The sequence below is a fragment of the Lepisosteus oculatus genome, chromosome 28 (assembly GCF_040954835.1).
Source record: "Lepisosteus oculatus isolate fLepOcu1 chromosome 28, fLepOcu1.hap2, whole genome shotgun sequence".
Taxonomy (NCBI): Eukaryota; Metazoa; Chordata; class Actinopteri; order Semionotiformes; family Lepisosteidae; genus Lepisosteus; species Lepisosteus oculatus.
In genome coordinates, this window is record NC_090723.1 from 4,328,340 (window position 1) to 4,343,499 (window position 15,160).

Genomic DNA, 15,160 nt, shown 5'->3' on the forward strand with positions numbered 1-15,160 from the left:
TAGTTTAAATTGACCAGATTCAACATTACTCTAAGGCCCAGTTAATGATTTAAATATATCTATAAAATCTTTGAGTTTTTCAGCTCTCAAGGATTAGTCATTTATACTACAAGGTCAAGTACAGGTTCAGCATTTTTCCCGTGATGTAGAAAACACGTTGCTTACAGTACACAGGGTAATCAGCATGGTGGACAGGTGGATATGTTGTTTTTGAAATGAAAGGCAACAAAGGCTTCAGGTGCTGTCGGCTTGTTCTGCACTGAGAGAGGGAGGCTGTACCAGGAGCTTTACCACGAATCCCTGAAAAGACTCATCTGAACCAAAGCCCTGGAGCTTCTGCTTACACACAAAATAAACAAACTGCAGTTTTTATCATTATATTGTTTAAAAATAATTATATTAATTTAATCTTATGAAGCCCTTTTAACTCTGATCTTGAACTAGTTGACATACAAGAAGAAATGTTATTGGTGTAGCAATAATATATTTATTTTGAAATGTGCAAGACAAATAGAATTCTAAATATTCTGAGAACATTGTTCTAGATTTATTAACTACCACTTCTTTTAAATTTAAAAGACACATAACTACATACAGCACATTAAAATTAATTTTCAGAAAACTAACATAAAAAAGAAACAATTCAGATTTCCAGTTCAGTGGAAAATTAACAAAACCCAGCCCTTTGTAAACATTTGCAACTCAAAAATTAAAGCATGTTTTTGCACGTTTACTAAAACAACACTTTCACTTAACTGAACTGAGAATAAAGACAGATGGAAATATTTTTCCAGGTTTAAACATCTGACCAAAGTGCATAGAAAATTTGGATTCAGGTTGCTTTGCAAGGAATGAAGGTGCAGTCTATTACATAAAGACATAAAGCAATGTACTGTACTAACATTAAGAACAAGCAAAGACTGGGCTGGTAAGGGCCATGGTTAAATATGTAGTTCACAAGGTAACTTTATTCAATACATTGTATATTCATTCAATATTCAATAGCTGTGCACTGTGATGTATTGGGTAAGAGCCATTTGCAATATGCCATGAGCTCTACTGAACTAGAAATGTCTGTACATTTTTAAAATATCACACAAGCAATTGATACATTTACAGAAACCAAAAAAGTTCAAAACAGTGCACATACAGATGTGTTTAAAGTGCTCTTTTTGGTTCCCGGACATTGTATCGATTTGTAAAGCAGATGTTTCAAAGTACCTCCTTCTCCGTGAAGAGGGATTCTGTGGGAGTTTCATTACCCCTGATCTGTTTCAGTATCACATATGCAAAATCTACAATGCTCTGTCCAGAAATGGCAGTGATGCTGCTTAACTCATCAACAATCTGCAAATGTAAAGCCCAAAGACGCGTTATTTAGATTTGCATACATTGTATACTTCTTTTGTGATGTCCATTACTGTACACCACAGAAGAAGGGGGGACAAACAGAGGGAATTCTTGCAATCTTTCAGGCGTATTTCCTTGGACATGGAAATAGCAATACACATCTCTGCCTTGTCTGTTTTTGCTTTGATTATCATATATAGTATTGCAATTTATGTAGTTGTATTACATATAATTGGCTTTTAATTACTATTACTATGTGTCTGAAAATGTAAATCTATTCAACCTGTTTTGGCAAATTCTACAATTAATTTTTCTGGGACTTACCTGCTCTCCCAGAGGCAGTTTCATTATCAAACCTATACAATCCTGTTTTTGTTACAGGTAGATCTGTTATTGCAAATATTCAGACATTATGAAAATTAAGTGAGCTGGTTTTCTTGCACCTTTGAAAATTGTATTTTTGCTTGATCTGTAAAATTCCAGTACAGCAGGTCTGGAAAATCTAACGAAATTCCTTTTTGCTGAAGCGGTTATATAGTGTAGCATAACAGATAATATTCTGGGAGAAGGCAACCGCATGGAATCACGCATTGATTACGATTGGTGAAATCTGAAAAGGAAATTGGAATGAAAAGTAGCGTACGGGGATTTTTAACTTTTTTTGAATTGGGCTTCTCTATAGACTCTATAGAATTACCTGACTCCAGCTGGTGAAGCTCAGAATGAAGGCGCCTGTAGCAATGACACCAGCTGCAAGGAGCACGCAGTCTTCCTTCACTGTCACAAACTTTGCCCTGCTCCTCCAAGCAATGTTCATGAAGGCACACCACATAAGGCAATATAGAGAAAAGGATTAGCATTTTGATAAAACTTAACAAAGCTGACTTTTGTATTAACATATTACTGTAAATGGGCTAATGGGATCATATAAGTGCAGGTGTGTGTTCAAATAGTGTGAAACACTGCTAAAACTTCTAAATTCTTCTCTTCTCAGAGAAGAGGGCATTGGGAGCTGTGGAATAAGAGTTTTTAAAACATGACTAGAAAATCGGTTTTTAATTGAGACATCGCTGAAATGCCACCCACCTCTGCTCCTGGGTGGGGTTTAAACTCTCCGTGACCGACACCAGCAGATGGTCGTAAATGAGATTTCTCTGGAGATATACGAACTGTAGCACTTGCTGACAAATAGTGTACAGGCGTGGGACGGGAACTGTGGAATCATTGTATCCTGTAAACAGGGGAAAAACATGGACAGGCTTTGTTTTTCTGCACTGGGTTCTGCTGAACGTTTTTCATAAAATGAGTTGAGACTTTACATGTTTTTGCGTGGTATCTGGTATCTCAAAAGTAAAGTTAGTAATCTCTAGCTTCCACTGGAGAGAACTGCTTTGGAAAACAGTGGTTATTTGCTAGTGTTATTGCCCTTGAAATGGAAACACTCACCCAGGACTTCCATGAGGACCTCAACATATGTGAGAGGATTTTGGAAGTTTATGCAGAAATCCAGAGTTTTCAGGATGTGGATTTCTGATTCCAGTAAAGCCTCTTTTGTATAGTTATATCCCAACTGGTGCAGAAATCTCACAGCTGTATTGTTGTCAATAAACTGTAAAATATAAAAAAAAGCCTTAAAAATAAAAGATATATATTTTTAAGTCTCTTTGCTAAACTTCTTTTCCTTTCGTATAACACAGGCAATTTTCTCTGGAAACAATGGCAGGAGGGAGAAAAATGAAAAGTTCTTTGTATATTAACACTCCTTGGTGCTCTTGGGTCACTCAACATATGAAGACACAAAAGCAGTTTGAGAAACGACAACATTTGTCACAAGACAGCACTGGGGAAGACCTGCATTAGAGGCACCTTAAGAAGGATCAAGGTGTCAAGCAGAAATACCAGAGACCTGCAGGAGTCAGAGGACTGGGGTTATATGTCATTGATATAATAGTGCTTATGATGTAGGTCGCCATGCAGCAATCCTGGATACCCACACATACTTTCACATTTATGATGATAGAAAGCAGGGTAAAGCAGAACTTTGATTTTAGAATGGCGTCCTGGCCAAATTTCCCATTGGCCCTGACCAATCATGGCCTCCTAATAATCCCCATCTATCAATAAGCTTCATCACTCTGTTCTCCTCCCCACTGATAGCTGATGTGAGCGTTCTGGCGCACTATGGCTGCCGTCGCAGTGGTGGTGGTGGAGGGGAGTCCCCATTACCTGTAAAGCGCTTTCAGTGGAGTGTCCAGAAAAGCGCTATATAAGTGTAAGCAATTATTATCATCTGTTCAGGAGGCTGATACTGTCTGTCCGTAATGATATTTACTAATGAAAATGTTCCGTGATCTGTTAGACCTTTCGGAGGTTGTTTAGCTATTTGAAATGGAAATCCACTAACCCTGCAGTGCAGCGCAAGTTTGCTTGCCAGCTGTATGGAGGTGAAAACGGTGAGTGTGAATCTCTCTCTTAGCTTCCTAAGAATGGAGCCAAGGGACTCTTCTCGGCCATGAGCAGGCATGCTCAATAGACCTGCAAGGAGCTTCGTCATGTACCTGGAATTATTAAAAAAAACAGCCTGTGTGAAAAAAACATCACTATATCTGAACCAGATGTTACTGTAATAATGTGTTTAATGTGTGTTGAACCTGTGTAAACTGAAGACACTGTAATTCAGACCCTATGTAAGTGGACCAATATAGAATTAACTGTGTTTGTTTTCAGTGATAACAAACGGGGAAGCATTATTCATTATTGTATTTAACAAACTGTAACAACAATATGGGGAAGGGAGTTTAAACAATATTAAGTATTTTAGATTGCATTTTCCACATTTTTCCAAAGTGCAGTGAATTCAGGTTATATTTTTAACCCTACCCCTGCACCAAACTCCGACAGGAAAAGTAATGAGTGCTAATTATTGATGTAATTATTTATGAACAAATGTCTGCCTACCGCTCCAGTATTTCCAATGCTTGATATCCAGTGAAAAGATCCAGTCTTAACTCTTGGCACACAAGAAATATGTATTCTGAAAAAACAGGAGAAGATAAATCAGTAACCGTCATTTGATTTTGTGGACTGAGTGAATGTCCCATTACACCAGTTGCTCTTGAAGAAATATTGGACAGCTACGCAGCATTTAAAAAACCCTGTAACCTCGTCGACTTTTCTCACATTGACAACATGGCGACCGGCAAGGGAAGAACCGTTTAACTGACGTACCTACAAGCTTTCTCTCTTTGAAACTTCCACTGTGACCCAAGACATTTCGTAAATGTTCCTTGTTTTTGCGGTTAAGGTTTACCAAGAAATCTGCCAGGATGTCGTGGGTGGCGGCACCAAACAACATATCTCGACACACATCCGAAACCGAGGAGCTCATTGCCTCAGTGGCCGTCGCCGGCGCGGCTAGGAAACGAATCATACGAAATGGGAAATGGCTATTAACGAGAAGGCGTTTTCCCTATCCTGGACGTCAAATAATAAAAAAAAAGCAATAAAGGAATGGGAAATCACTATTAACGATGTCAGTCCAGTGTTAATTTATGTACAATACATTAGTACTGTATCGCTTTGCGTAGATTTGGCAGTAGGTGGCGCTCACAACACACGGTTAAATCCCACACTAGAGGGCAGCACCGGTCCGGTCGGAACTATCGGTGCCGGCCCTTGTTGTAGTCCGGGAGGAAAGGAGGAACGTTCCTGCGGTATAAAGACTTCCCGGTTACACTATTATTTCAATCATGACTTTTGAGTGGCCTTGGCAGTATAACTTCCCTCCCTTTTTCACGTGAGTTGATTTTTTTTTGTGTCTACTCATCCGTGGTGTAATGTCCTCTGTGGGCAGATGCATTCAGTTGTTCTGGGGTCCGTAGTCAGATTGTTTCGTGGCTCCTCTGGTTTTGAAGCCGTTTATCTCCGCTTCCTGCGACTGAGCTGGACCGGGAAGTAGGATGTGAGTAGGGCAGATACAAACTTAAGAAAACAGTGAGCGACTTGTTCCTTACACAAGTTACATCAGCAACAGACTTACGAGCTGTTTTTTTTTTTACTAGCTCGGCTCATGTTGCTGCATAAAGAAAAGTAAACCCGTCTCCGTTGGCAAGCTCTAAAATACCATAGAAGGGCGCCCTCATTTTCATTGAAAAGCCCAGAGCACATAGTCGCAAAAACTTAAAAGACTCTCAGTACAACAAAGTAATCGTTTTTATTCTATGACAGACTGCAGCCAAATGCTGAAACACGGCAGAAACAGCTGGCAGCGTGGAGCTCCTTGGTGCTGTCCTACTGCCGACATCACAGACTCTATACATTGGACGTTTTGGAAGCGCAAGAAAGCCCGGTGTTCAACAACAAAAACACAGGGAGTATCCTTCTCAGAGCGATTGCCTTGCAGTTGCTTTACACATTGCGTTAGAGCGACGGGAGCGATACTTTGCAATACTGTTCACTGACTGCATCTTGCTCAGCTTAGACACCGCATCACCGCATTGATTTAAAAAAGTTAGTTATTGCTATTCTTGCTACATATTTCTGACTGCCTGTCAGAAATGTTCCAGCATGTGATAGCAATTGTTGATTCTTAAAGACGGATTGCAGATCTTTACAAATGAAAACATATATATCTATAAAGAATGCGTTTATATAATTTATAGTTTAAAAAAATAAGTATTATTGTATTGTGGTTATTGTACTTTGCATCAAGTAAAAATGCAACATCTCTGTATTTTGGATGCAGGGATATTTGCTGTTATGTCACTGTTTTAGTTTACAGTGATAATATTAAAGTAGTCATAACTGAGGTTGGCATGTTCTAGTCCTGCTATCTTTGTCAGTAGAATACAACTGATTTATAAAATCGAATCAATTTAGCATATTGAATTTGAGAAGTCTACAGATATGAAACGTTTCACAGTTTTCTGTACTGTTAACAAAGCCTTAACCTGAATTTCAGGGAAGCTTTCCACAGAAGCCATTCAAGTCATTTTTGAAGAACTGAGAAAAAAAGGTTTCTATGTTTCTGTTTTCCCCTATTTAAAATGTCTCTGCTGTATTTCAGCTCTCAGTTAGTAATCGGAGATCAGACATGTTTTGGTGTGGTAAAAGGTTCAGTCCCTTCATTAGTGCTCTCTGTTCAAGAGGAAAAAAGGTGTCAAGATGCACATTTTGCACCAATGTACAGTTATTACTCTTTGTAGTGCCCCTGTCATAAAACTATTTTTATTCAGCAAACAATTTCATGTTTGACCATGGTTTTTTAGCAGGGGTCTTTTTGGTGATTAGTCTAGCTGTTGTGCTGAACTAATCCTCTGGCCCGTTGATGGCCTAAAACTCAACTATTTAAACCAAAAAGGTTAGTTCTGTAAAACTATTAGATCAGTGGGCTAAGACTTCCAGTTTAGGCATTTCTATTTCTGCTTTGGACTGTGTTAAAAATCGCCTGTGACCAGGGCTCTCCAGGCTGTTGGACTTGAGTTCGTGGGAATACTGGATATCCCACAGTGCACTGCTCCAGTGTCTGTGAGCGTGCCAGTAGGCACGTTGAATGAGAGCATGCTCCATACTGCCAAGTGGTGCCAGTGATCCAAGTGTGAAAATAACAATACACAGTTTCAGGCTGATACAATATTAAATATAAAAAGAATTGGAGATTCCAAATTTTAAAAATACCCATATTTGCAGCTGCCCATTGATATGCAGTTCGAACAGGATAAAGTAAATACAGTATGTCTAGGCTGATTTACTCTACAAAAGGGCAAAAACCTTTTCTTTTGTATTTTGTACAGGGCTAGCATGCATTTGACACACTTTAGTTCTTAAGAGGTCAAAGGATAGGACTTTCACATCTGCTTTTCCTGTGGCCCTGCGTGTATCGTAAGAGGGCATGTCCTTTATAATAAGCCATTCCAAAGAAGGCTGCAGATTTCCATTTCCATTGTCTCAGAATGGTGACCTCTTCTTGTGGAATACAGGGAATTTGGAGTGGATGGACAAAAACAAAGCTCGGTGCTTGATCATGTGGAGAAGGCCAGAGGAGTGGGGCAAACTCATATATCAGTGGGTAAGGAGCGTTCCCCTGAACTCTGCCTGTTGATTTATTTATGAACACATCGGTGTGCAAAAACACGTTTTTGTACATGCTTCAGTGTGTATGTGTTCATAATGCATATCTGTGTATGACTTCATTTACCTCCGTGTGTAAGGAGGTGTTCACACACTGCGTGAGCTGAGACATGTATATTTGTATAGGTGTGCGTGGCATTTTTTTGTTTTTGCTCAGTATAGAAATGTTCCTGCTGGCAGAACACTACTTATCCCCCTAGGCTCATAGGCACAAGTTCAAAAGTATCAGGTATTTTTTCCCCCCAATTTCTAAATCAGAAAATGGTTGATAATCATGCATTTTGCAAAAAATGAAAGATTTTGATTGAATATAGTTATCACCTTTTCCCCAATATGCTGTCCTTGGTTTTGAGTATTTTTGGGCCAGAACACTATCCGTGGTTGTGCAGGTTCTGACATTGTTGATTGGCTTTTAAATGTCAATAGATAAAATTGCTCCACCTTTTTATCACGTATATATAAAAACTCTTTTAAAAGAAAGTGACATAAATACAGTAACTGTGTGTGTCTCCCATTTAATGATGACTTTTTTTTAAAAGAGAGGCTAAATTTGGAATAAAAACAGGGTTTGTGCTTAGCAGACACAGTCACACAGTGGAATGTGACTTCTTGTTTGTAGGAAAACCCTCAGGCAATAGCTCATTACATAGTTTAAGATCTCAAGTCACTATATCTTAAAAATAATACAGTAATACGAGTTAAGTGTAATTTTTGTAATAGGTGTAATTGAGGACAATTCCGCAATGATCCTTTCCCCAAGGAAAACAGTTGAATTTAGCTTTAGTTGCAGGTACCCTTTCAGGCTGTTTATGTGTCTCCAAAAATGCGAAATCCATAAACAGATTCAAATTTGCCGACAGTTACAGCTATTAGAGTATACTGTCCAGGAATTATTGACTCAAGTGACGAAGTGGGTGTTTACTGCTATGTACTGTAAAAAGTTCAGTTTGGTTGGAGCTAAGGTGGGAAGAATAATCCAGCACTGATTAAAAAAGGCATGAATGCTGTTACAGTGACCTCAAACGTCCTAATTGTTACCACATGGGTTTGCTCCAGCAAGAATTTAAAATTTGCGATTGATCTCTTTAGTCCCTAAAGTGTGGTGATCAGCATAATAAACCTTAACATGGGTTTGCAAATTACTAAAACGAGGAAAGCCAATTTTGTGTGTGAGTCTTGATTCATTACAGCTGTGCTGTTTTTGGTACAGAACTAATGCTCTTACAGCTGAGGTTTTGTATGTCTAACAATTCTGATTTAACAATGCCGACTGTGAGGGAATTACAAACAGGAATGATGTGAGTTTATATTGAAAGTAAGTGCTAAGCTTTGCATATTTTCTTAAATCGTCTTTACTGGTGCAGTGCAACCAGATTGTTTGCTTGAAGTGTTTTTAAGTGGAGAGCTCACTATAATTCAGTCTCTAACAATTTGTCCTGGATTTGGTGTGTTAAGCGTGTCAGGCCTCACAGACATGACTTCAGCAGTGAAGTGCTTGCCGTCATGTGAGTACCACAACCAGTGTAAACTTAGACTTTGATTTATGATATAGTCATAGTTTTAGGCACATCGACTTAAATGTCTATTAGATATGCTATAGTCACATTTCAGTCATGGAGTTTGATTTAGTCATATAAAATGTATAAAGCTGTAGTGAACAAGTGATTTTGGGCTTCATCATAATCATTAACCCCAACACTGTCCAAGATAGCCTCCAGGGCCCTCTTAGTCCTCCTAACCAGGGCGCCTGTGCCTTTGCTTCATCACTATTGGTATCTTACCCATGGGAATGGGCCATCTTTTTAAGGGGCTCCGTTCACTAGCCTGTTCTTCAGTTTGGCGTCAGTTTTGTTTTTCAGATGTGGGGTTGACCAGCGGTTCAGCCTGGCCGCTCACATGTGGAGCTGTAGGAGCGGGTCGTTTGACGCTCCAGCCTGGCTCATGGCGCTGGCCCGCGGTCACTGGCTCTCCGAGCAGTGAAACACTGTTGGCTCAGTGTTGCTGGGATTAGCCAGCCAGGGCTTCCTTGGTGCCCGATCAAAATGGTGACCCCTGGGGCTCCTCTGGAGCCCTGAGTGATTCCAGTGAGAGACGCAGCTCTCCTTCAGTCGGCAGCGAAGCTCCTGCATGGCCCTGCCAAGCTTGCAGCATGTCAAAAACAACTGGCTCGATCGGCCAGGAAAAAAAAACTTGAATCACCCATCATTAATCGGCTTGGTTTACAGCTAGAATGCGTGTAGGGAACCTGCGTGGTCACTCCTCTGACACATCTGTCAGAGTCATTCATCTTTTGACATTCTGCAAGCACCGATGTCGTCATACAGGAGAGAGGGTCGCTGGCCTGAGGAGTAAAGCAGGTTACTCCCAGCAAGTGCCACTAGGGGTCGCTGTTTGTATGGTAACCGCTGGGCGGCTTGAGCTCACTAACGTGCAGTGGAACGATGCAGGTGATTTCCGCTTATGGCTGGTTAGTGGATTGACCCAGACAGCTTCTGAACCTCTGAGATCCTGTCCCGCTTCTGTTTATTTTTTAGGAACTGAGAAAACAAGGTATTTTTTTAGGCAGACACTCATTGTATAGGTAAAGGTATACAAGGAGCACAGTTTTGTCTGTGGATCCTCCTTCAGGTGTGGAGACCTGTTTCTTTGCAGCCCATGCATGCTGACGCAGCCAGCTACTCGCACTTTTTATACACTGTTTATTAGGGAGGCACAATGTGCCTGAACATTAAATAATAAAAAATATTTCTTTTTAAGGTTTCCAAAAACGGCATGATGAACTCTGTGTTCACACTGTACGAGCTGTCCAATGGAGATGACACAGAAAGCGAAGGTACTTGTCTGTGTGCTTTAGGATGTGTATATTTGGGTCTCAGTGTTGAAGATAAAGGGAACCTAACACTCAGAATATTATGCCATTAACATGCCTTTGTGTATTTTATCATAATTAAAATGTTTCTTTTTGAATTTCAGATAGACCTGTTACTTTGACTGACTGATAATTTATTAGTGTCTATTTATGTACAGCCGAAATAATGTGCATCTTATAAATAGTAAATAAATAATTCTGTCGCTTAACATAACTAATATAAAAGCAGTGGAGTATTTTGTCAAAGTTCCTCAGTATTCTGGGTCATCATTGCTATTTTATGAGTATTGCTTGCCTCATTCCGACTGTTTAATAACCTCTGTGTTATTGGTTATTTTGTTCAATTCTGACCAGTACTGATATCTCTTGTGATGAAATCAAGCTCTATGTTTGGAAGTGCAACCTTCCTGTTAACAGAAAACCGTTTAACGTTGACTTAACTATTTAACAAACATTTTTAATATTGTTACTGAATCCTTGTGTCTATTTTAAGTTTTACATACACAAGATATTCTTGATACTTATTCTTTACTCACTTGAACATTCTACAAGAGTAACAATTGCAATACCTCCTCTATATTGGCAGACCATGGTCATGACTCTTTGTAAAGGATATACAGCTTGTGCTCATAATTGGGGAAAAAACCTTTCTGTACAATACAGGGCCCTGCAAAAAAAGACCTCAAGTTTTGATTTGCCTTGCGCTTATTTTTGTTGAGCTCTTTATAGCATGAAGGCGTAAGCTGGCATTCAGCTTGTACCGTTCCAGTGCTGATAACACTTGCTAGAGATGCTGTAGGCGTGAGGAGTGACGGCCAGGTACCCTGTGACTCAGACTGCTGTTCTTCCTGTGCCCCAGAGTTCCACGGGCTGGAGGACTGGCTGCTGCTCAGGTCCTTGCAGGCTCTGCAGACGGAAGGCAAGGCGGAGATCATCACCATGAATGACGGGAAAGGGGTGAAGTTCTTCTGAAGGACACGGCGCTGTTGCGGCGGAGACTGTGCAGATATCGGGCCGGCGCGCTGTGCTACCCGCCGGGCCGGTCCGTGTTCCGTCGGGAGGCACGAAGCCTGGGCTCCTTGTGTTGTAGACCGCAGGAAAAGTCCCCTTATTCTGGGGGGAGGCTTTTCCTCTTTAGATTTTGGGGGTGGGGTGGGTGAATCAAAATTGTAAAGCGCTCCTCCTTCAAGCAGGCTCTCCTTGCTCCACTCTTTTCCAGAATATTTTTCCACTGTTTTTTATTTTCTTTTTTTTTTACAGTGATTAACTTCTGTTTAGTGACTGACGAGGATAAATACCCGTCAGGTCCAGTGCAATACTTCTTGCAATAAAGAATTTCTCAGCAAACAACAGACGTCTGGAAAACAGTTTTCCATCCTTGGCTTGTGGAAGATCTTTAGGATTTGGGGTTCCTTACTGGAAAAAGCTGGAGATGGGGAGCATGCAGCTTTATTGTACAAGCATTATAAGCAAGGAGGTAGCCATTGTACATATCGCTGGATCTTCCTGTCAAAATCTTGTAGCCATTTGCTCTGTATTTGACTGCCTTTTATATTGCTGGGTTACTGTAAAATAAACTGAAACGACATCCAACTTGGATTTCTGTGTGGTACCAAGGTACACGGCTTGTTTTTCAATAAAAACACCTGCAAACACAACAATGTCCACCAGGTGGCTGGAGTTCACCATGTTTAGTTGGATTCGGCCGAGCAGTCGCACTATCTTGACGAAGGAGTACATTGAAATCTGGCAAAAGATTCCGGGGGGGGGGGGGGAACTGTTAAAATAAGAAATTGTACCCTCCCAGTCTCGGGACACCTACAGTAACCTGTCCTGTCAGAAGATGCCAGCACTGCTATGACTGAAGATGCGAATATTTGTGTCCGTCTTAATCTCCTTTCTTTAGGTCGGTCATCCGCTAATTAAGGCGGAATGAAGGCGTAATTAGGTTGACTTATTGGCTTAGCCCCGGGCGGCGGGCTGAGGGGACGGCTGTAAAGGCCTGAGCAGTGTGAACCCCCCGCAGGGGGAGCTGCTGCGCGGTCGCAGGTGGGGTGGTGGGACGGGGGGGACAACATCGGGACTCGGGCGCTGGAGGCCGGAGACGGGCAGGCCTGGGCTTGACGGCACCCAAACGTCTGCTAGAAGCAGCATTATGTTGGATGGGAGCGTGCCCAGGAAAGATTAAAAAAAAGCTAAATGTCAAACTGTTTGCAAAACAATAATGATTAAACCTAATAAATTAGTGAATCCTCAAAGAGTTTCAAATACAGGGTGTTTAGGTATACACGTATGTAATAAAGTTATCGGTTATCTACATAATGTCATAGGATCATTTTAGCGTATATATTTTATCAGGTGTTTATATGTTTTGTTTTTTGCCCATTGGAAATCTAAAACAAATACTGTGCATGAACTTATCTCAGATAGTTTACGGAAGAAACGCTGTTTCGTCTTCCTACTTTTCATTGTGAAATTAGCCTGTTTCTTCCTTTGCAGTCGCCGCACACTGACGCAGATCCCAACTCGAATTTGTATAAAATGCGTAGAATAATACTGCCAAAGCATAAAACGGCAAAAAAAAACTTAAATCCGTCTCTTAACACTCGGGAAATAGCTGTGCTGGAAACCACGGCACCTTTGTATTGTAATCTTAAACATCTGAAACTGCAAAAAAGGTGTAATTAAAATATATCACATCACTAGCTTCTATGTAGTTGAGAAAATGACCTGGCCCTAACATAATGTTTCAAATGTTATGTTTATTTTTTCTGTGACAAATTATCTAGATCAAATACGGTCATTGTAAATCAGATTTTGTTAATATCACACTTATATGAAAGGGTCACGGATTAAAATTTTGTTTGCTACCATTTTAACATTGTTTTCATCAAGAATTAAGAAAATCCTTCAAAAAACACTTTTTCTTAGTCTCTGCGCTCACAGAATATACCATAACTTCTGAGAAAAAACATTTTCAACGAGCTCAGTAATGCATTCTGGATGTTTCATGACGTAAGTAGTAACTTGGTGAAACATTAACGCTTAAATAGGATGGATTAGTGTAACACTAAACTCATAAATTAATCCCCCTCTTTCTCCCACAAGAATTCAGGAAGCTGAAGATGTAGAGGTGGTTGTTTTTTTTTTCAGCCAGGCAAACAGCAGTCTGAGCAGAACAGCAGAGAACGACCAGTAAGGGAAGGACAACAACAGTATAAGTGAGCCAAATTGCAGGAAAACACAGATTAAGCAAACTGCAATTGCAAAGAGACAGTATAAGATTGGAGCGCTGATTATTCTGGCCTGCTTTTCGCAGTTGTTTTCTTGTTTTCTGAGGAGGACTCGTTCTCTCTGAACCGAGAGAGAAGTCACGTGCGCTGTTCAGGGCAGGGCCCCAGCCCGGCCTTCCCTGCCCATGTGCTCTCACTGATAACCCGGAGGTCTCCGATGCCACAGGTGGAGCTCAGTGCATTTCCCCGGAGATAACCAAACTTTTCTGCTCTCCCAGCTCCCTGGAACTGAATGTTGCCTCTGCAGTGCTGCATATTTTCACCTTCTTAAGAACACGAGTTCTATCTGACGAGCACAGAACTTAAGTGTTCCACGTGCTTGTAGCACATTTTATGGTTTGTCCTTGATTCTGTAATTACGTAGGATTTACTCTTCTGCTTTTTTTATGATGCCCTCTATCCTGCGTCAGTTTATAATGATCATTTTTCATCACTGTTAATGTCCCGTTCAGTTTGATGGACAATGCTCCTTCCGGTACGCTGGTTATGTGTTGGAGAAATATGAGAGAGTTACCGAGCTGCATGCAGAACAGACAAGGGGGGAGACTGGAAGAGGGATTGTCCCTTTGAAGCTGAGGGTTACTCAGCAAGCCAAGTGCCTGCCCCACAGTCCAGAATCAGGCGCAGCACTCGCACTGCAACCTGCACTGGCTGAGCTCCCAGGTGTAGTGACTTGCACATTGTCACACAGTGCCCGGAGAACAGGAGGCCAGTGTTTTAAAAAGCTGATATTGGACACCCAGCTTGGCAGTGAGCTGGAATGAAGGAGCTGGGGCTGACGTCATTCGGATTGCAGTGGGCCAGTGCACCACGTGGTTATCACTTTAGAGTCCTGCAAGCTTTCTAGGTCTCTTTTAGGTCATCCCTAGCTACTTAGCTGGAAAAGATCATTCTAACTAGGGGACATCATTTATGGGGGGGGTATATGGGATACTTTGTCCCCCTAAGCCCATTGGGGGTGTCAAAATGTCTTACTGTAGCAAAGTGTAAGAGAAGACAAGCCCCAACATTCCAATTTGCTCCATCTTCCAAAAAACACTTTTGGCAATGGAGCACGTGATATTGTAGACGGCACACTCTGCCCCAACACAAGTCGCAATGGGGCAAACCAGGAGGACTTAAATTATTACAAAGGGTACCCCAGTTCCACATCTTGATCTAGAGCAGGAGGCAGCCCTCCCCCCCATCATTTCTTGAAATGAAATCTCTGATTCATATCAAGTAAACAGTTTGATTCAGTTATTCAAGAATCTAGCCGGAAGAAAACAACAGAAGAGACTGATTTATGGGAGTTCTTGTGCCTTACAATGTGCAGTCTGCATGGCACATTTCAGTAATTGCCTTAAACCAATACTTTTATCAGACAGCAATGCCCTCTGTGCCATTTACCGCAACTTCGTCCAGCCAGGCAGATCTGTGCCCTACACTTTGTCTTGCTGTGGTGCGTGGCACACGGCCAGCGAACTTTCATTGTGTCAGGGCAATCGTGACAGGCACTTAAGAACAGCTTAATTACGGC

The 15,160-nt window shown here is 41.1% G+C and overlaps 2 protein-coding genes across 2 annotated transcripts; one reads left to right on the forward strand and one right to left on the reverse strand.

Annotated features, from left to right (window-relative positions):
- Positions 1-504: 504 nt before the first annotated feature.
- cntd1 (cyclin N-terminal domain containing 1) lies at positions 505-5,008 on the reverse strand. Its single transcript, XM_015361992.2, has 7 exons — positions 4,579-5,008; positions 4,309-4,384; positions 3,755-3,908; positions 2,797-2,959; positions 2,437-2,581; positions 2,048-2,144; positions 505-1,347 (listed from the first exon to the last, which is right to left on the reverse strand). The coding sequence occupies exons 1-7, from the start codon at positions 4,778-4,780 to the stop codon at positions 1,213-1,215; spliced, it is 972 nt and encodes a 323-aa protein (XP_015217478.2). The 5' UTR covers positions 4,781-5,008; the 3' UTR covers positions 505-1,212.
- Positions 5,009-5,010: 2 nt separating this feature from the next.
- vps25 (vacuolar protein sorting 25 homolog) lies at positions 5,011-11,947 on the forward strand. Its single transcript, XM_006638132.3, has 6 exons — positions 5,011-5,146; positions 5,578-5,723; positions 6,311-6,364; positions 7,329-7,417; positions 10,237-10,312; positions 11,208-11,947. The coding sequence occupies exons 1-6, from the start codon at positions 5,100-5,102 to the stop codon at positions 11,318-11,320; spliced, it is 525 nt and encodes a 174-aa protein (XP_006638195.2). The 5' UTR covers positions 5,011-5,099; the 3' UTR covers positions 11,321-11,947.
- Positions 11,948-15,160: the final 3,213 nt, after the last annotated feature.